The 21,360-nt window shown below is 46.3% G+C and overlaps 1 protein-coding gene across 1 annotated transcript in view; it reads right to left on the bottom strand.

Annotated features, from left to right (window-relative positions):
- Nucleotides 1-1,015: 1,015 nt before the first annotated feature.
- Nucleotides 1,016-21,360, bottom strand: part of TGFB1 (transforming growth factor beta 1) — a 70,029-nt gene continuing 49,684 nt past the window's right edge. Inside the window, exons 2-7 of the mRNA XM_063937834.1 lie at nucleotides 10,344-10,513; nucleotides 7,896-8,013; nucleotides 7,586-7,666; nucleotides 5,478-5,628; nucleotides 5,248-5,401; nucleotides 1,016-3,324 (exon numbers count right to left, since the gene is read on the bottom strand). Of these exons, the coding sequence (XP_063793904.1) occupies nucleotides 3,166-3,324; nucleotides 5,248-5,401; nucleotides 5,478-5,628; nucleotides 7,586-7,666; nucleotides 7,896-8,013; nucleotides 10,344-10,513 (833 nt within the window). The 3' untranslated portion in view covers nucleotides 1,016-3,165. The remainder of the gene's footprint in view (nucleotides 3,325-5,247; nucleotides 5,402-5,477; nucleotides 5,629-7,585; nucleotides 7,667-7,895; nucleotides 8,014-10,343; nucleotides 10,514-21,360) is intronic.

A 21,360-nucleotide genomic window follows, 5' to 3' on the forward strand; every position in this document is an offset into this window, starting at 1 on the left:
CGAGCAGTTCCTCTTTCCTGTCTGGGGTGTCGCTCTCTGCTCTGGTGCTTCTAGCACACTCTGGTCTGTATCTCAGTGCTCGGATACAGACCAGAGTGTTCTAGAAGCACCAAAGCAGAGCGCGACACCCCAGACAGGAAAGAGGAACTGCACAGGTTGTGACAGCTGCAGGGTTCTAGAATGGACACTAGTGAGTAACACTGTCCATTGCGCCTGCTGCAATCATCTTGTGAGAAAGCAGTTGTCCCAGTCCTGAAAGATATCATACGCCTCTTTGACTGCAAAATATAGATCTGTCCGGTATAAATGGAGTGACTCGTAGAGCTGGTTGGAGAGAATGTGCTCATTAAATCGGCCAATAGGGTGGATACAGGAACTCGCCACGTCCCACACAATATGCTTTCACCATAATTGTACAACAGTTTCCTGTGTTTTCTCCTTTGTGCAGTCATCCTGTACCTGGGACTTTCTCAGTGATGATGTCACCAGCAGGAAGCGCCTGATTATAATTAATATGAAGGCTGCTCCCCACCAGTTCTTGCAAGTCATGTTATAGAATGTCAGTGGTCCACGAGGGAAACTACTGTAGCTCTAGGGGCCAACTGCTAATTTCAAATATATAATAATTATTATGATGCTATAGGTATAATATATAATCATTTAAGTCCAGTTATAACGGCAGATAGTGAGAATTGCATTTTATGCCTCAGGAGTACAGCACTGCTTCTCACTTCTAATAGGTGTAATTATCACTTGGGAGGGGGTTGGCTGGGTTGATGGAATGACAGTGATGTGACGAGGAGCTGGGTGGCTGCTAGTATACTTTTTTGGGGAGTCTGGTATATCTCCATGGAATTCGGCAGTCCTGGAAAGTAGGCATAGTCATCTGTAATACACCAGTCATTATATACCTTTGTATTATGTGTTGTTTGTTCGATGTGTAAACAAATGATTTCAATAAAATAATAAAGACCGGAGCTACGCAGACATTAAGCACGCCTCGTTTCTAAGTACCTCTTTTATTTTTTTACTTTTAAATCTTTTTTTTTTTTTAAATAAGAAAAGACAAACTATATAAAACACATAAAAAAGACAATTTGTTGTAGAAAGAGAAATGATTTGCCTTCTTATCAATTGCAGTTTGCAAACTCCTAATTGTATTGTGTTCATTTTGCTCTTTTCCCTGAGTAGACACCATTACCTTTCCATCCATCATGCCATACCACCTTTCTCAGTAATGCTCATTTTTCTAGGGAGATTCATAGCCCCACAAGGTTGGGCGGCATTCTCTGTGCCATTTATAAAGGGTTCTACCTTTTGTATGAACTTATATGCTTCAAGTTTCTTTATCTTGTTAGTTTCCTTTAATTTTAGCTGTGTATTTATATGATCAGGGAGATGAGTTTATTTTGCTTGCCTGCTGAGCTTTCTGCATTGGATACAGTTGTATCTAGGCACAAGTTTTGTGTAGTATCCAAGGGCACTCATAATAAACAACTGAGCCTTGTGAAACAAATAGCCTTTTAAGAGATGACTCACTCGTGTCCCACACCGCTGAGTCTCTGGGGGAGCAGGGACTGATTTAAAAGCAGGAACTGAATACATGCTATTTATCCGTGCAGACGTGTTTGAAATGACGAACCTATACGCTACTGTATATGGCCCATCAACCGTTTTTAAATAGACAGCTGTAACCATTCCTTTAGTCTTCTAGACCTGCATAATCTAAAATACAAGTTGGTCCAACATGAAAAGCAATCGTGAAACATTCACAAACAGATATGCAGTAGTTTCCCTGCTATGGCACACTTGCTTTTAGTATAGTGATGGCCATCGATGGTCTGCTATTAATGGTCGAAGGATTTCACCATCGGAATGAATCATCAATGGTTAGGCTATGTGATTGCACAGATCGAGCCACCGATGTTTAACAATGGTTGGCCTCCCATTGATGGTGAAACAGCTCACCATCATGCCCACGATGGTTGATAACCATCGGTTGTTGATGGCCACCACTATTTTAGTATAGTTCTGTAACACAGAGGTGCCCAGATTTAGTCCTCCAGGAATGCTAACAGTTCATGTTTTCCAGATCTCCTAACTGATGCACAAATGAAGTCACTACTTACTGTACATTTTAAAATATCCAGAGGTGGTCTGGAAAATTTGAACTGTATGGGGTCCGCGAGGACCACGCTTAGCCACCCTTGCTATAACAGGTGTTGGAACCCTGCAGTGCTTTTCAGCAGACCTACAGGTACTCTTATTATCAGGGTGCAGTATGTCCATTGAGACAATTAAAGGAGATCCTAGTTGCATTAAACTTCCTAAATTTCAGTGCCAGATTTGGGGGCTTGGGAAGGGACGCACCAAAGTCAATCTAGAGTCGCATAAAGGATTGAAAGGTCAGTGTTATATGTACCCTACGTTGTCATGTAGCCATCACGTACCACTCGCCAGAACTCATACCATAGTGGAGCTTTATCAAAACTTGGAGAGAGATAAAGTGAAGAGTGTACCAGACAAACCGGCAACACTTCCCACTGCGTTCCATACATCAAAATGATCCATCACCATGGCATATTGCATGTACAGTATAACAGTCTGTATACTTAATTGCGTCAAATGGATTACTGCCTTTAGATAAGACCAAAACCATGACAACTTGTACACTGAACCAACATTACTGGGCCTGATTGGAAACTCTCATAATGGGAATTATCTGCCTTTGCTCGTTGACCAATCTATATAGTGTATCACAACCTACAGTTCTATATTGCCCAATGGTGTACTGTATTGCTTTCTGAGTAACTTCATAGTCTGACCACACAGAGACTTCGAATGGGTCTGTTCTTGGAGAGTGCAGCTTCCTTTTTGATGATCTTTCCCTCATCGCTGGGAAGGTAGAAGGGACTTGCAGCAGTACTGAAATAATTGCTATAGAGCACTGCGTACACTACAGGAATAGTCTCTGCTGACCTGATGACCTGTGACCCCAGTTCTTAATGCACACAGGAGGAAAGTTTCCTTTGATCTAAGACTTTTAACATGGATGGTTCAAATGGAGGGTGTGAGAGCTAATGCTGACCAAAGGTCACTCTGTCTAAAGTTTGTGGTGTCCAGTACCATGTTGTTTCCATAGCTTATGACCTCCACAAATAGGTCTCAGCTGCACTGACAAGATCGGACCACCATGTTTGACAGTTTCTCCACTTTCGGTGTTCGACCAACGTAGTATATAATGGGCAGAGGATCCAAGACATCTGGTACACAGCATGGAGAAATGGAGGCTCCAGGATTGTTCTTATTGTAGAGGGACAGGACCTAAAAGATGCAGAAGAGTAGTGTATGATAGATAATGACATTACACAGCTTGTCTGTCTCCTATTTCCTGTCTTTGTCACCGTGCCCTGGGAAGGGGATGTAAAGTGTATTAGTTTCTTTCTGTCTGTATCATCCTGACAGGAGAGGGAAAGGTTCTGTCTCTGTTGCCCTGCCGCCAGAGATACAGGTGCTGTGGGGCCTATTAAAGTCAAATTTTCCCCTTTAATGCAGGAAAAACCTTTGATTTGCCCAAAAGTATACATGGTGCGTGTGTCGTTAAGATACGTTCAGCATGATGGCGTCCGCAGTCGAAATCCTGATCATAAGTATGCCGGGGAATCTTAGGGTTAGGCGGCAGGATGGGGGGGGGGGCTAGGTTAAGGCGCCACCAGGGAGGGGTTAGGGTTAGGCTGCGGGGAGGTGGTGGTGGTGGGGGTGGGGATTAGGTTTAGGCATCACCAGGGAGAGTTTGGTGGCGGTGGTGGTGGTGGTGGGGGGATTAGGTTTAGGCATCACCAGGGAGGGTTAGGGTTAGGCTGCGGGGAGGTGGTGGTGGTGGTGGGGGATTAGGTTTAGGCATCACCAGGGAGAGTTAGGGTTAGGCTGCGGGGAGGTGGTGGTGGTGGTGGTGGGGGGGGGGGGGGATTAGGTTTAGACATCACCAGGGAGGGTGAGGGTTAGGCTGCGGGGAGGTGGTGGTGGTGGTGGTGTGTGTGTGTGTGTGTGGGGGGGGGGGGGTTAGGTTTAGGCATCACCAGGGAGGGGTTAGGGTTAGGCTGCAGGGAGGTGGTGGTGGTGGTGGTGGTGGGGGGGGGGGGATTAGGTTTAGGCATCACCAGGGAGAGTTAGGGTTAGGCTGCGGAGAGGTGGTGGTGGTGGTGGGGGGGGGGATTAGGTTTAGGCATCACCAGGGAGAGTTAGAGTTAGGCTGCGGGGAGGTGGTGGTGGTGGTGGTGGTGGTGGGGGTTTAGGTTTAGACATCACCAGGGAGGGTGAGGGTTAGGCTGCGGGGAGGTGGTGGTGGTGGTGGTGTGTGTGTGGGGGGGGGGGGGGTAGGTTTAGGCATCACCAGGGAGGGGTTAGGGTTAGGCTGCAGGGAGGTGGTGGTGGTGGTGGTGGTGGGGGGGGGGATTAGGTTTAGGCATCACCAGGGAGAGTTAGGGTTAGGCTGCGGGGAAGGTGGTGGTGGTGGTGGTGGGGGGATTAGGTTTAGGCATCACCAGGGAGAGTTAGGGTTAGGCTGCAGGAAGCAAGGGGTTAGATTAAGTCTGCGGGGGAAGGTTAGTGGGGAAGGTAAGCATACTTTCTGGACCCTTGTCAGGATCTTCTCCATTGGGATTCCGCTGTCGGTCTTATGACCGCCGCCATCCTGACCACCAGTAAAACATATCGCACCCATGTCGCCTGGCTGTCAACATTCTGTGTCAACATCCTGAATGTAAACATTCAGTCTATGTCAAAATTACAGTGTCAACATTCTAAATGTTGTCACAGTGACTGCATACCCTTAGCCCGTGGCTTCAAGCCCAATATATGCCCTTATTTAGACAAAGTGTCTGCTCCTGAGTTCTCACACTAGCACAGAAAAATGTAGCCTGGAAAAGTGAGGAGAGCCAAGTGCCTCTGCTTCTCCTCTTATTGGTCACTGGTGGCAGTGGAATGTCACTTGTGCAACCTATTAAGCTGGGCATCTTACCAAGCAGTTTCTTTGATGGATGCCAGTGGTCCTACATGACTTGAAATGACACTTGCTTGGGTTGGTATGCCAGCCAAGTGCTATCTTGCCAGGTACTACACACACGACTGTCCTATACATTTAGCCCTGTCACTGTGCTGCTGTGGTGGCACCTCCCAGGACCAGTTGGGGACTCGGAGGTTTGGATACGGGCAGCTAGGTGCCCCACTCGTGTCCTTTGAGATTACCTTGCTGTATTGCTTGTCCATGCTCCAGATAAACGGACAGTTTCCTAAACAATAATTGGCTTCATATCCTTTAGGCTCGTGAATCCATTTCCAGCCAAGATCCTTACGGAAGTTAATATATAGGGGTTTTACACAGCAGTTTTTTCCAGTGTTCCTGCAAAAGAGAGAGAGTTTTTAATCTAACATCTTTCATGGGAATCTATTGGATGTAAGATGCAATCTATACTCACGTGCGGCAGAATTCTTCATCCACCCCTCTTTTGCTGCGTTTGGTGCTGGTCTCCTCCATTCGCCCCTTTGGGGTGTATGTAATTAGAAGGTAGGGGTAATATCTAGGATCTTTGTCGAGTGATGCCAAGTCTCCCCGTGCGTATGAAAACCCTGTAATTCAAAAACAGACCATCTGAGCAACCTGGGGTGTGGAAGATATCACAACATTATGGGGTCTATTCATGAAAGAGTGAAAAGTGTGGAGAAGTGAGCCAGTGGAGAAGTTGCCCATGGCAACCAATCAGCATTGAAGTAACATTTATAATTTGCATACTATACAATTGTACGGAGCAGCTGATTGGTTCCATGGGCAACTTCTCCACTGGCTCATTACTCCACACTTTTAACTGTTTCATGAATAGAACCCTCTCTGTGATGGAGAAAACCAGGTGTTGTAATCTTGGCCCAGATTTATCAAGCCTTGGAAAGTGATAAAGTACCAGCCAACCATCACCTAACTGCCATGTTACAGGCTGTGTTTGAAAAATGACAGTTAGGAGCTGACTGGTTGGTACTTTATCACCGTGCCATTTATCACTCTCCAAGGCTTGATAAATCTGGGCCTTAAGAGGTAAAGAAGCGAGATGAGGGCAGGGGGAAGCCAGTGACAGGAGACATCAAAGTGGAATCCGGGATAAAGTGAGACAGAGATGGTAGCTAGGAACAGTGTTGGACTCTTTCACCTAGATTCCGGTGAAATACCCAGCAGACCCCTCTGCCTCAGGAGGGGCTAACGGATGGCAGGTTATATATTTTGGTGGGTTCTAGGCTAGATTAACAAAGGAGACTACAGCCGCATAAAAATAGGCCCAGGTAGGTACACAGTCTGCTGATTGAGGCAGGGGGCCACTGAGGCCGACCCAGCCCAGCGAAGATACTGACATGACTGTAGTTTCTGAATCCCGCAAGTTGCTGGGCGTGCCATCGGGATCTATCCCACTTCCCTGCACAATTGAATGCGTGCTGCCTGTTCCCATATACAGTAGACGTAGCAGATAGCCCTGTGTTCACATAGGGGGTATGAACAATAGCGACTGCTCATTGGGATCCCAGCTGTCACAATACCGATGCCGGGATCCCAATTGGGAACCATACTGCCGCCAGTATACCAGCGAGGTAGGTGATTCCGCCTCTATGGGTGTCCACGACACTCATAGAGGGGGAATAGAACCTGTGGCAAGTGTAGCTCGCCGCCGAACCTGTAGGGGGCTTCGTTTCGCTGGCTCCTCTGCCGGCATCAACCGCTCAGGATGCCGATGTTGGGATACTGACATTCGGCATCCTGGGCGGTGGTAAATCATACTGAACCCAGGCCGAGCACCATATCTGCTACTGTACATATGTCAGTGGGCCACAGTGACCATAGAAACTAATGATACAAAGTATTTTCCATGTAAGTGATTTGGGGAGTTCTTCTGGGTCCTGGGATAGTGGGGAACTAAAGTGACTAGTGGGTGGGGCAAGATGATGCAATTCACTATGACTAGTGTCATCCTGGACCTGTCTCCAGCCATAATGTGCAGAACATCCGGGCTGTGATGAAGTGGAGAGCAGCAGCGTCCTCCCAGGACCCCGCCCTGCACAACACACAGCAGCAGTCTCTGCTCTCTCCCTGCTCTGCTGGATGGAAATGTAGGGTCTGCCACTGGTGTGCATTCCCGAGTTCACACTGAAGTGAAGGCATTAGAACTCACACTCACCGGTTATAAGCAATAACATCAGAACTTGCCATTTATAAAGGTATAATGTTCTGTTGTGAGAAGGCTTGTGTCTCACCACAATTGACCACATTCTGGTTGGATCAGCTCCGTCCAAGGGGGAAGAAAACAAGGCCTGCACATTCTGCACCTGCAGTGGAGGTTTATAATTCCAGGCTTTTGAAATTGCACAGCTGCAGCTGGAGAAACAGAGGTCCAGGTTTTCCAGCTCACCCAGACCAGAGACAACCAGGAAGTCAGCTGCAGGAGAAGGGTTTAAAATTCCCAAACACCCACAGTGCATTGCGCTGATGCCTATTAGGGGTCAGTGAGCAGGATTCAGTTTATAGCGCCAGGGACTCCAGTCTTACCTCCTATCTGCAGCTGGGGATCACTCGATTGGCTGCTCTCACAGGCACATGGCATTTGCAACTTGAAAGATTTCTTCTCATCTGTGAACCAACAAGAGCATAATCAGCAGTTACTTGTAACACATTTCACTGCATCATATCGATATAGTCCTATAGGCACCATAAAAGCCTAAGGTCTCAAGCACACAGTTGTAATCATCCATGCTATGTCCCGACTTTCTTATATTAGATAGAGTTGCCAGTAACCTGGGACTGATATTAAATATACATTTCCTATTTTCTTCTTGCACAGGTACCAATAATTCCTTACCTGTGAGAGTCAGCCATCTTTTCACAGAATCCGTCACATCGAATGACAGCCAATTTGCTTCTGTTCCCGGCCACACAAACAAACTGTCCAGATATCGTGAGGAACTGTTCCCATCTACCTGTGGGAGAAATGAGAGATGTGACTGCTCTGTTTGAGCAAGTAAGAACCCAGTGTCCTCTGAAACTAAACAGAGCTGTGTTGTTTATACCATACCCCTAGCAACTGTCCCGATTTTCACGGGACAGTCACATTTTTTGGGGGGACTGTCCTGCTGTCCTACCCACGTGGGGGGGGGGGGGGGTTTGGGAGGACCCTGACACTTGCTGTAAATATAAATAAAACTTAATTGCGCTAGAATGGAAATATGATAGCAGCTCTATTAAAAATATATAATGTAAAACTGAAAAAAAGAGCGCTTGTATAAAATAATAAAAAACTTTATATGTGTATGCGCAAAACCTGTGGAAAAAAAATTATTATTAGTAAATAATGTTTACAGCCCTTTTAGGGCTATGTAAGGACCGGATTTTAAACTGAGCAAAAAAAGAATACTTTCATTCCTAACTCACCCTGTCTAAATACCTTTAGAGCCTGTTTGAATAAGTGAAGAGCTTCCACGTCAGGTGTGATGGAATCCTTCTGTGGTGTCCACTCTCCACTGCTTGATCGTATTAGCGGCTGCTGTTAGCTGGAATTAGCGGCTGGCGGCTTGTTGGTATGATTGACGGGTGATAGGCGGCTGATTTCCCATCTCGCTGTTGACGGCTGAATGCCGCGATTCCTTCTTTAGATAGGAAGTGCAGTATTACTGCAAAGGCTGCAACTTCTGATAGTTGATTGCTGTGACGGTTGGCGGCTGTAATATGCTATTAACAGCCGGCTTGTTTCCCCGTCTATTTTAAAGAGCATTCGGTCCTTAAAAGTACTATCCTAGTAATACTGCACTTCCTATCTAAAGAAGGAATCGCGGCATTCAGCCGTCAACAGCGAGACGGGAAATCAGCCGCCTATCACCCGTCAATCATACCAACAAGCCGCCAGCCGCTAATTCCAGCTAACAGCAGCCGCTAATACGATCAAGCAGTGGAGAGTGGACACCACAGAAGGATTCCATCACACCTGACGTGGAAGCTCTTCACTTATTCAAACAGGCTCTAAAGGTATTTAGACAGGGTGAGTTAGGAATGAAAGTATTCTTTTTTTGCTCAGTTTAAAATCCGGTCCTTACATAGCCCTAAAAGGGCTGTAAACATTATTTACTAATAATAATTTTTTTTCCACAGGTTTTGCGCATACACATATAAAGTTTTTTATTATTTTATACAAGCGCTCTTTTTTTCAGTTTTACTTGCTGTAAACAGATGCTGACAGTGCTGGGAGCCCTCTTCAGTGACATGGTGCTGTTCAGTACACTCCACTGGGCAGCATCATTCATGATAGGTTGTGGTCTAGTCACCTCTGTGTTCCGGTACTCTTTGGCAGTTCGCAGCACCAGTGGAGTAGAGTGGGGAATGACAGGCAGACAGCGTTGGTCAGGTAAATAAATAGCTGTCTCTCTGCACACATTAACTGTTTCAAATGGACCGTTTCTGTTGTTTGTGCTACCCTATTATTACTGGCGCTTATTATGTAACGATGTCTGCTGTTGCTTTTTCTGCCCTTATTTGTCTGCTGAACCAATTATTTGTATTATTTATTAATTATTGGTGCAGAGGTACTGATCGGAGGTGCAGGGGGCTATATTCAGTTATGGGGGTGGGGTGATGTCAATTGCAGAGAGTGATACTCTGTGCAGGAGACTGTATCCCGTTAGATGGTAGGGCCGCCAACAGGGGAGGTACAGTAAGTTGTCTGGGATGAGGTGGGGGGACCCCGCCGGGCTGATGACACAGGTCACAAAACTTTTCTGAGTCACAGACAGTCCTGCGAACAAAGGAACAAATTGCAGGCAGTGTAATCGGTGCTGGAGGAGACATATTAAGGGAAGGCTCAGGTAGGGTGACCATATTATCCCTTTTACCTGGGACGCTCATGAATTACACAGGTTCTGTGGCTGATTAAAACCAGCTGAAATGTGGACTTGAAGTCAGCCAGCCACAGAACCTGTGTAATCCATGAGCGTTCAATGTAAAAGGGATAATATGGTCACCCTAGCTGAGGGGACACGTTAACTGGGCCACCCTCTCTCAGGGGACCCAACGGACCAGATGTACGCACTGCCTTGGGGGGGGGGGGGGGGGGGGGGGCTGCATGATTCACTTGCACTGCGCCCCATGAATCCTGATGGTGGCCCTGCCTATGTTATCCTACGTATTGATGTACAGTTGTATAGCTAATCGCTGTATGGCACTGTGCACATCTTATATGTCCATATAAATAAAAGATAACAGTAATAGTATTAGGTAGATTTATTGGTGAGGATCTGATACTCTATCGCTAATATCTCACCCTGTATAGCTCCACTCTGATCTCTGTGCCGTTTGCGGCTTTGGACATTTTCCGGTATATGCGCAGCTCAGCTTGGTGCAGAAATTCCTCATTGATCACGATCGTCCTCACACGTGACGTGTTGAATGTAAATGCAAATTCGTTGCTGTTCCGATTCTCTTCTGGAAAATCTGGAATGATAATCAACAATGACTACAGAGGAATCAATGGTATAACCCATATTAATATAATAACTTTGCTATGCTAGAACAAAAATTCTTCTTGTTGATTATATTTCTTATGCTTTTTCTTTAATATGATTTTTTAAGAGCGAGCAGTGCACTTATCATATTAACCTCCAGGCTTTATTTTTGCATTTGTTGTCTATAGAAAGTACAGTAAGCAAATTTGTAGAAAATAAGGGGTAAATTTACTAAGACTGGCGTTCTATTTAAGATGGGATGTTGCCCATAGCAACCAATCAGATTTCCCATCTCATTTATCTAGCACCTTCTAGAAGATAATACCTGGAATCTGATTGGTTGCTATGGGATACATCCCATCTTAAATAAAACTCCCATCTTAGTAAATTTACCCATGAGTGATTCATCACTCGGTGATGGTAATACTTTTTATTTCCTCAGTGAAGCAATACATAATTTGTAACAGCCCCATTAAAGACCACTACACATATGGGCTATGTTCCCTGGTGAATCAAGAATGGACAATGGATCAGATGTATTAACCTGGAGACGGCATAAGGAAGTGATAAACCAGTGATAAATGCATGGTGATAAACACACCAGCCAATCAGCTAACTGTTAATTTACATATTGGAGCTGATTGGCTGGTGCGTTTATCACCTTGCATTTAACACTGGTTTATCACTTCCTTATGCCTTCTCTAAGTTAATACATCTGAATGACACAAATGTACTAAGCCTTAAACAGTGATAAATTGGAGACGGATAAAGAGTGATAAATGACCAGCCAATCAGATCCTAACTGTCATTTTTCAAACACAGCCTGTAACATGGCAGTTAGGAGCTGGTTGGCTGGTCATTTCTCACTCTTTATCCATCTCCACATTATAACTTTTTAAGGCTTAATACATTTGGGCCAATATTCCGTAGAATAACGCCCTGGAAGTCTTTGCATGTTGTGATATTATAATATTATATTATGTGCCACTGGTACTATCACTCATCTTATATGTATATACTAGTGATGAGCACCGGAAATTTTTCGGGTTTTGGTTTTGGATTCGGTTCCGAGGCCGTGTTTTGGATTCGGACGCGTTTTGGCAAAACCTCCCTGAAATTTTTTTGTCGGATTCGGGTGTGTTTTGGATTCGGGTGTTTTTTTACAAAAAAAACCCTCAAAAACAGCTTAAATCATAGAATTTGGGGGTCATTTTGATCCCATAGTATTATTAACCTCAATAACCATAATTTTCCACTCATTTTCAGTCTATTCTGAACACCTCAATCTAAGCGACCCAAGTGGCCGACACAAACACCTGGCCCATCTAGGAGTGGCACTGCAGTGTCAGACAGGATGGCAGATTTAAAAAATAGTCCCCAAACAGCACATGATGCAAAGAAAAAAAGAGGTGCACCAAGGTCGCTGTGTGACTAAGCTAAGCGACCCAAGTGGCCGACACAAACACCTGGCCCATCTAGGAGTGGCACTGCAGTCTCAGACAGGATGGCAGATTTAAAAAAATAGTCCCCAAACAGCACATGATGCTAAGAAAAAAAGAGGTGCACCAAGGTCGCTGGATGGCTAAGCTAAGCGACCCAAGTGGCCGACACAAACACCTGGCCCATCTAGGAGTGGCACTGCAGTGTCAGACAGGATGGCAGATTTAAAAAATAGTCCCCAAACAGCACATGATGCAAAGAAAAAAAGAGGTGCACGAAGGTCGCTGGATGGCTAAGCTAAGCGACACAAGTGGCCGACACAAACACCTGGTCCATCTAGGAGTGGCACTGCAGTGTCAGGCAGGATGGCACTTCAAAAAATTAGTACCCAAACAGCACATGATGCAAAGAAAAATTAAAGAAAAAAGAGGTGCAAGATGGAATTGTCCTTGGGCCCTCCCACCCACCCTTATGTTGTATAAACAGGACATGCACACTTTAACAAACCCATCATTTCAGCGACAGGGTCTGCCACACGACTGTGACTGAAATGACTGGTTGGTTTGGGCCCCCACCAAAAAAGAAGCAATCAATCTCTCCTTGCACAAACTGGCTCTACAGAGGCAAGATGTCCACCTCCTCCTCATCGTCCGATTCCTCACCCCTTTCACTGTGTACATCCCCCTCCTCACAGATTATTCATTCGTCCCCACTGGAATCCACCATCTCAGGTCCATGTGTACTTTCTGGAGGCAATTGCTGGTGAATGTCTCCACGGAGGAATTGATTATAATTCATTTTGATGAACATCATCTTCTCCACATTTTCTGGAAGTAACCTCGTACGCCGATTGCTGACAAGGTGAGCGGCTGCACTAAACACTCTTTCGGAGTACACACTGGAGGGGGGGCAACTTAGGTAAAATAAAGCCAGTTTGTGCAAGGGCCTCCAAATTGCCTCTTTTTCCTGCCAGTATACGTACGGACTGTCTGACGTGCCTACTTGGATGCGGTCACTCATATAATCCTCCACCATTCTTTCAATGGTGAGAGAATCATATGCAGTGACAGTAGACGACATGTCAGTAATCGTTGGCAGGTCCTTCAGTCCGGACCAGATGTCAGCACTCGCTCCAGACTGCCCTGCATCACCGCCAGCGGGTGGGCTCGGAATTCTTAGCCTTTTCCTCGCACCCCCAGTTGCGGGAGAATGTGAAGGAGGAGCTGTTGACGGGTCACGTTCCGCTTGACTTGACAATTTTCTCACCAGCAGGTCTTTGAACCTCTGCAGACTTGTGTCTGCCAGAAAGAGAGATACAACGTAGGTTTTAAATCTAGGATTGAGCACGGTGGCCAAAATGTAGTGCTCTGATTTCAACAGATTGACCACCCGTGAATCCTGGTTAAGCGAATTAAGGGCTCCATCCACAAGTCCCACATGCCTAGCGGAATCGCTCTGTTTTAGCTCCTCCTTCAATGTCTCCAGCTTCTTCTGCAAAAGCCTGATGAGGGGAATGACCTGACTCAGGCTGGCAGTGTCTGAACTGACTTCACGTGTGGCAAGTTCAAAGGGTTGCAGAACCTTGCACAACGTTGAAATCATTCTCAACTGCGCTTGAGACAGGTGCATTCCACCTCCTTTGCCTATATCGTGGCCAGATGTATAGGCTTGAATGGCCTTTTGCTGCTCCTCCATCCTCTGAAGCATATAGAGGGTTGAATTCCACCTCGTTACCACCTCTTGCTTCAGATGATGGCAGGGCAGGTTCAGGACTGTTTGCTGGTGCTCCAGTCTTCGGCACGCAGTGGCTGAATGCAGAAAGTGGTCCGCAATTCTTCGGACCACCGACAGCATCTCTTGCACGCCCCTGTCGTTTTTTAAATAATTCTGCACCACCAAATTCAATGTATGTGCAAAACATGGGACGTGCTGGAATTTGCCCAGATGTAATGCACGCACAATATTGGTGGCATTGTCCGATGTCACAAATCCCCAGGAGAATCCAATTGGGGTAAGCCATTCTGCGATGATGTTCCTCAGTTTCCGTAAGAGGTTGTCAGCTGTGTGCCTCTTATGGAAAGCGGTGATACAAAGCGTAGCCTGCCTACGAACGAGTTGGCGTTTGCGAGATGCTGCTACTGGTGCTGCCGCTGCTGTTCCTGCTGCGGGAGGCAGTACATCTACCCAGTGGGCTGTCACAGTCATATAGTCCTGAGTCTGCCCTGCTCCACTTGTCCACATGTCCGTGGTTAAGTGGACATTGGGTACAACTGCATTTTTTAGGACACTGGTGACTCTTTTTCTGACGTCTGTGTACATTTTCGGTATCTCCTGCCTAGAGAAATGGAACCTAGATGGTATTTGGTACCGGGGACACAGTACCTCAATCAAGTCTCTAGTTCCCTGTGAAGTAACGGTGGATACCGGAAACACGTTTCTCACCATCCCGGCTGCCAAGGCCTGAGTTATCCGCTTTGCAGCAGGATGACTGCTGTGATATTTCATCTTCCTCGCAAAGGACTGCTGGGCAGTCAATTGCTTACTGGAAGTAGTACAAGTGGTCTTCCGACTTCCCCTCTGGGATGACGATCGACTCCCAGCAGCAACAACAGCAGCGCCAGCAGCAGTAGGCGTTACACTCAAGGTTGCATCGGAGGAATCCCAGGCAGGAGAGGACTCGTCAGACTTGACAGTGACATGGCCTGCAGGACTATTGGTTTTCCTGGGTAAGGAGGAAATTGACACTGAGGGAGTTGGTGGTGTGGTTTGCAGGAGCTTGGTTACAAGAGGAAGGGATTTAGTGGTCAGTAGACTGCTTCCGCTGTCATCCAAAGTTTTTGAACTTGTCACTTACTTCTGATGAATGCGGTCCAGGTGACGTATAAGGGAGGATGTTCCTAGGTGGTTAACGTCCTTAGCCCTACTTATTACAGCTTGACAAAGGCAACACACGGCTTGACACCAGTTGTCCGCATTTGTGTTGAAATAATTCCACACCGAAGAGCTGATTTTTTTGTATTTTGACCAGGCATGTCAATGGCCATATTCGTCCCACGGACAACAGGTGTCTCCCCGGGTGCCTGACTTAAACAAACCACCTCACCATCAGAATCCTCCTTGTCGATTTCCTCCCCAGCGCCAGCATCACCCATATCCTCATCCTGGTGTACTTCAACAGTGACATCTTCAATTTGACCATCAGGAACTGGACTGCGGGTGCTCCTTCCAGCACTTGCAGGGGGCGTGCAAATGATGGAAGGCGCCACCTCTTCCCGTCCAGTGTTGGGAAGGTCAGGCATCGCAACCGACACAATTGGACTCTCCTTGGGGATTTGCGATTTAGGAGAACGCACAGTTCTTTGCTGTGCTTTTGTCATCTTAACTCTTTTAAGTTTTCTAGCAGGAGGATGAGTGCTTCCATCCTCAGGTGAAGCTGAACCACTAGCCTTGAACATAGGCCAGGGCCTCAGCCGTTCCTTGCCACTCCGTGTCGTAAATGGCACATTGGCAAGTTTACGCTTCTCCTCAGACAATTTTGATTTAGATTTTTGGGTCATTTTACTGAGCTTTATTTTTTTGGATTTTACATGCTCTCTACTATGACATTGGGCATCGGCCTTGGCAGACGACGTTGATGGCATTTCATCGTCTCGTCCATGACTAGTGGCAGCAGCTTCAGCACGAGGTGGAAGTGGATCTTGATCTTTCCCTATTTTACCCTCCACATTTTTGTTCTCCATTTTTTAATGTGTGGAATTATATGCCAGTAATATATCAATAGCAATGGCCTACTACTATATATACTGCGCACAACTGAAATGCACCACAGGTATGGATGGATAGTATACGTGACGACAGAGAGGTAGGTAGAGCAGTGGCCTACTGTACCGTACTGCTATATAGTATATACTGGTGGTCAGCAAACTGTGCAAAACTGAAATGCACCACAGGTATGGATGGATAGTATACTTGACGACACAGAGGTAGGTAGAGCAGTGGCCTACTGTACCGTACTGCTATATATTATATACTGGTGGACAGCAAACTGTGCAAAACTGAAATGCACCACAGGTATGGATGGATAGTATACTTGATGACACAGAGGTATGTAGAGCAGTGGCCTACTGTACCGTACTGCTATATAGTATATACTGGTGGTCAGCAAACTGTGCAAAACTGAAATGCACCACAGGTATGGATGGATAGTATACTTGACGACACAGAGGTAGGTAGAGCAGTGGCCTACTGTACCGTACTGCTATATAGTATATACTGGTGGTCAGCAAACTGTGCAAAACTAAAATGCACCACAGGTATGGATGGATAGTATACTTGACGACACAGAGGTAGGTAGAGCAGTGGCCTACTGTACCGTACTGCTATATATTATATACTGGTGGACAGCAAACTGTGCAAAACTGAAATGCACCACAGGTATGGATGGATAGTATACTTGACAACACAGAGGTAGGTAGAGCAGTGGCCTACTGTACCGTACTGCTATATAGTATATACTGGTGGTCAGCAAACTGTGCAAAACTGAAATGCACCACAGGTATGGATGGATAGTATACTTGACGACACAGAGGTAGGTAGAGCAGTGGCCTACTGTACCGTACTGCTATATATTATATACTGGTGGACAGCAAACTGTGCAAAACTGAAATGCACCACAGGTATGGATGGATAGTGTACTTGACGACACAGAGGTAGGTAGAGCAGTGGCCTACTGTACCGTACTGCTCTATAGTATATACTGGTGGTCAGCAAACTGTGCAAAACTGAAATGCACCACAGGTATGGATGTATAGTATACTTGACGACACAGAGGTAGGTAGAGCAGTGGCCTACTGTACCGTACTGCTATATATGATATACTGGTGGTCAGCAAACTGTGCAAAACTGAAATGCACCACAGGTATGGATGGATAGTATACTTGACGACACAGAGGTAGGTAGAGCAGTGGCCTTCTGTACCGTACTGCTATATAGTATATACTGGGGGTCAGCAAACTGTGCAAAACTGAAATGCACCACAGGTATGGATGGATAGTATACTTGACGACACAGAGGTAGGTAGAGCAGTGTACTACTGTACCGTACTGCTATATATATAGTTATACTGGTGGTCAGCAAAATTCTGCACTGTCCTCCTACTATATACTACAATGCAGCACAGATATGGAGCGTTTTTCAGGCAGAGAACGTATAATACTGGTGGTCACTGGTCACTGGTCAGCAAAACTCTGCACTGTCCTCCTACTATATAATACTGCTGGTCCCCAGTCCCCACAATAAACAATTAGCACACTGAGCACAGATATTTGCAGCACACTGAGCACAGATATTTGCAGCACACTGAGCACAGTCAGATCTGGAGCGTTTTTCAGGCAGAGAACGTAGATATTTGCACTTGCAGCACACTGAGCACAGATATTTTCAGCACACTGAGCACAGATATTTTCAGCACACTGAGCACAGATATTTTCAGCACACTGAGCACATATATTTGCAGCACAATTTGCAGCCCACTGAACATAGAAACTGAGAGGACGCCAGCCACGTCCTCTCACGATCATCTGCAATGCACTTATATAGAATACGAATCTCGCGAGAATCCGACCGCGGGATGATGACGTTCGGGCGCGCTCGGGTTAACCGAGCGAGGCGGGAGGATCCGAGTCTGCCTCAGACCCGTGTAAAAAGGGTGAAGTTCAGGGGGGTTCGGATCCCGACGAACCGAACCCGCTCATCACTAGTATATACCTGTATTTTAGCCCAATCAGTTAATGTTTTAAACAAATTAAGCCCATGGGCAGGATGTTCGGCAGAGTTTGGCGGCCGTATGGGTTGCCGGTGCAACGTGGACGTGGACATTTTTTTTTATAGGGGCAATTATTTACAAAGCTAGGTTTAGCTTTGCACATGATTGACCCTAGAAAAAGAAACATCTGAGTTGGGCCGGTATCCTGTACGGCCGCCGTACTCGGACTGCATTACGCCCCGGTCCATATTTCTTGATTTCAAAATGATTATTATTATTATTATCCTTTATTTATATGGCGCCACAAGGGATCAGCAGCGCCCATTACACAGTACATAATCAATGAGCAAACAAGAAAACAGCACTTACAGTTCAAGACAATATAGGTGAGGTATGGTAAACCCGGGGTTAGGTGCCATCAAAGTGAGTATGGGCCCTCATTCCGAGTTGTTCGCTCGTTCTTTTTCATCGCATCGCAGTGAAAATCCGCTTAGTACGCATGCGCAAAGTTCGCACTGCGACTGCGCCAAGTAACTTTACTATGAAGAAAGTATTTTTACTCACAGCTTTTTCTTCGCTCCGGCGATCGTAATGTGATTGACAGGAAATGGGTGTTACTGGGCGGAAACACGGCGTTTCAGGGGCGTGTGGCTGAAAACGCTACCGTTTCCGGAAAAAACGCAGGAGTGGCCGGAGAAACGGTGGGAGTGCCTGGGCGAACGCTGGGTGTGTTTGTGACGTCAACCAGGAACGACAAGCACTGAAATGATCGCACAGGCAGAGTAAGTCTGGAGCTACTCTGAAACTGCTAAGTAGTTAGTAATCGCAATATTGCGAATACATCGGTCGCAATTTTAAGAAGCTAAGATTCACTCCCAGTAGGCGGCGGCTTAGCGTGTGTAACTCTGCTAAATTCGCCTTGCGACCGATCAACTCGGAATGAGGGCCATGGAGTATGAGATAGTGTAAGTAAGAAAAGGAAAGGCACATGAGGAAAGAAGTCCCTGCTTTTGCCAGCTTACAATCGAAAAGGTGAGGTGCTAACAGACAGGGGTGACACAGAAAGGGTAGACAGTGAGCATAGACAGGGCCGTCTTAACAACAGTGTGGGCCCCAGGGCACAGCAATGCACTGGGGCCCCTACCCATCCTCCAGCGGTAGGGGTGGGGGGTGCTATCAGTGACTGTAGTACTGGTCGCACAGGTTTAATTCTTATTATGAGAATGACCCCAATTTATATTATTCAAAACACATTTGCGTTATTCATAACCATTTAGGGGGTGCTACCACAGGCAAAATAAATCTGCATGAAAGAGAGAGAGAAAGGGTTCGAAATGCCCTAGAGTGGTGCACACAAAGTTTAATTAAAATATAACTTTTAATGTAATATATGGTAAAACCAGCGAATATTAAAAGGAAAAGTAATGTAAATAAGAAAGAAATCGTGATTAAAATTGAGAGAGCTGCGCACTAGATGTCACCCAAATTACTTCTGTATTGTTCATAGAAGCCAAACATGATCTCCTGTTTAAGATCCATGGAAAGAATGCTTCTTAAAAGCCTATCACCACAGATCTCATATCTATCCAGGAATACGCCTAGAAGTCCACCAACGATCTCAAACGGGGAACCTGTTGCTGTCCGAACAAGGAGTATAGGACCAAGCTTTCAATAGGACTGTATACGTCCGGAATCAAGCGTTCAAAGGTCTGTTCATTTCACTCCATATGGACTAAAAACATCTGAAAAGTGATAATCCCCTGGACTGTGGCATTCTTTCCATGGACCTTAAACAGGAGATCATGTTTGGCTTCTATATATGGTAATATACCAAACAAATTGCTGTGTTGTGTTTGCCCTACTTTGTTTCATACACATTTTTAAACTCATTATTTTAATTACATAAGTACTTATGTTTTATTTGTTGCAACAATTTTTCTTATAATAAAATGAACATTTTCTATATCCAGTTCATAGCGCTGTCTACTCTCCTTTTCACAATTGTTTTCCAGGGGTTAACTATCCCTCAAACAGCTGCTGTAGGTCAAACAACTCAGTTTGCAGCGCCGGGCTTATTAACTTGGTAATTTTTCTTTGCTACATCTGGTAGGCCCCACTTGTCCACTAGGAGTTGAAAGACTTCCGGATGAAGACTCCATTCTCTGGCGTGCACGTCCTGGTGACTGAGGAAGTCCGCTTCCCAGTTGAGGAGACCCAGAATGAACACTGCCAATATTGCTGGCAGATGGCGTTCCGCCCATTGAAGGATTTTTGACACTGCCAACATTGCCATGCAGCTTTGAGTGCCGCCCTGATGGTTGATGTATGCCACCGTGGTGGCGTTGTCTAAATGTACTTGAACAGGCCTGTTCTGTACCAGAGGCAGGGCAAGAGACAACGCATTGAACACTGCCCGCAACTCCAGAATGTTTATTGGGAGGAGGGATTCCTCCTTGGTCCACCGACCCTGAAAAGAGTGTTGCTCCAACACCATGCCCCATCCCCTCAGGCTGGCGTCCGTTGTCAGCAGGACCCAGTCGGGGATCCAGAAGGGACGGCCCCTGCTTAATTGCTGGTCCTGAAGCCACCAGGTCAGCGGCAGACGAACCTCCGGAGTCAAAGTGATCATAAGAGACCTGATCCGATGAGGTAGGCCGTCCCATATGGAAAGGATTAACCTCTGCAGAGGGCGGGAATGAAATTTATCATACTCCACCATGTCGAATGCCGATACCATCAGACCCAGTACTTGCATTGCCGAGTGTATCGACACTCTGGGCCAACAAAGGAAGCATCTTATCCTGTCCTGAAGTTTCATGACCTTCTCTGGAGACAGAAACAGCCGTTGACTTTGCGTGTCCAACAGTGCCCCCAGGTGCACCAGGGGCTGAGCTGGGACCAGCGAGGACTTCTACCAATTGATGAGCCACCAGTGGGCTTGTAGGAAGCGTACTGTCAGTTGTAGATGGCTGAGAAGGACATCGTGGGAGTTTGCAAGGATCAGCAAGTTGTCCAGATACGGCAGGATCCTGATACCCTGGTGACGTAGATGAACCTTGGTGAAGATCCGAGGGGCCGTAGCCAGTCCAAATGGCAGAGCCTGAAACTGATAGTGGATGTTGCCGATAGCAAACCGCAGATATTGCTGATGCGACATGGCAATAGGTATATGTAGGTATGCATCCTGTATATCCAGGGATACCATATAGTCTCCGGGTTCCACGGCCAGTACAATTAAGCACAGAGTTTCCATAAGGAACTTGGATACTCTCACAAACTTGTTCAAAGATTTGAGGTTGAGTATAGGCTGGAAAGACCCATTCGGTTTCGGAACTAGAAACAGGATCGAATAGTATCCTTTGCCTCTCTGGGACAGAGGTACCGGCACACCCACTCTTGCATCCAGGAGGGAACTCACAACCAATTGTAGAGCTTGCGCTTTTAATGGATCCAAAGGGATAACCGTAGTGCAAAACTGGCGAGGGGGACATCTTTTGAAGTAGACTGCATACCCGTGAGAGACGACTTCTCGCACCCATGCGTCTGAAGTGGTCTTTAACCAGACCTGGGTATACTGTAGAGGTAGGCCTCCCACACTGGGAACCCCCAGGGGGAGACCCGCCCCATCATGC

Source organism: Pseudophryne corroboree, chromosome 8 (assembly GCF_028390025.1).
Source record: "Pseudophryne corroboree isolate aPseCor3 chromosome 8, aPseCor3.hap2, whole genome shotgun sequence".
NCBI classification, from domain to species: domain Eukaryota; kingdom Metazoa; phylum Chordata; class Amphibia; order Anura; family Myobatrachidae; genus Pseudophryne; species Pseudophryne corroboree.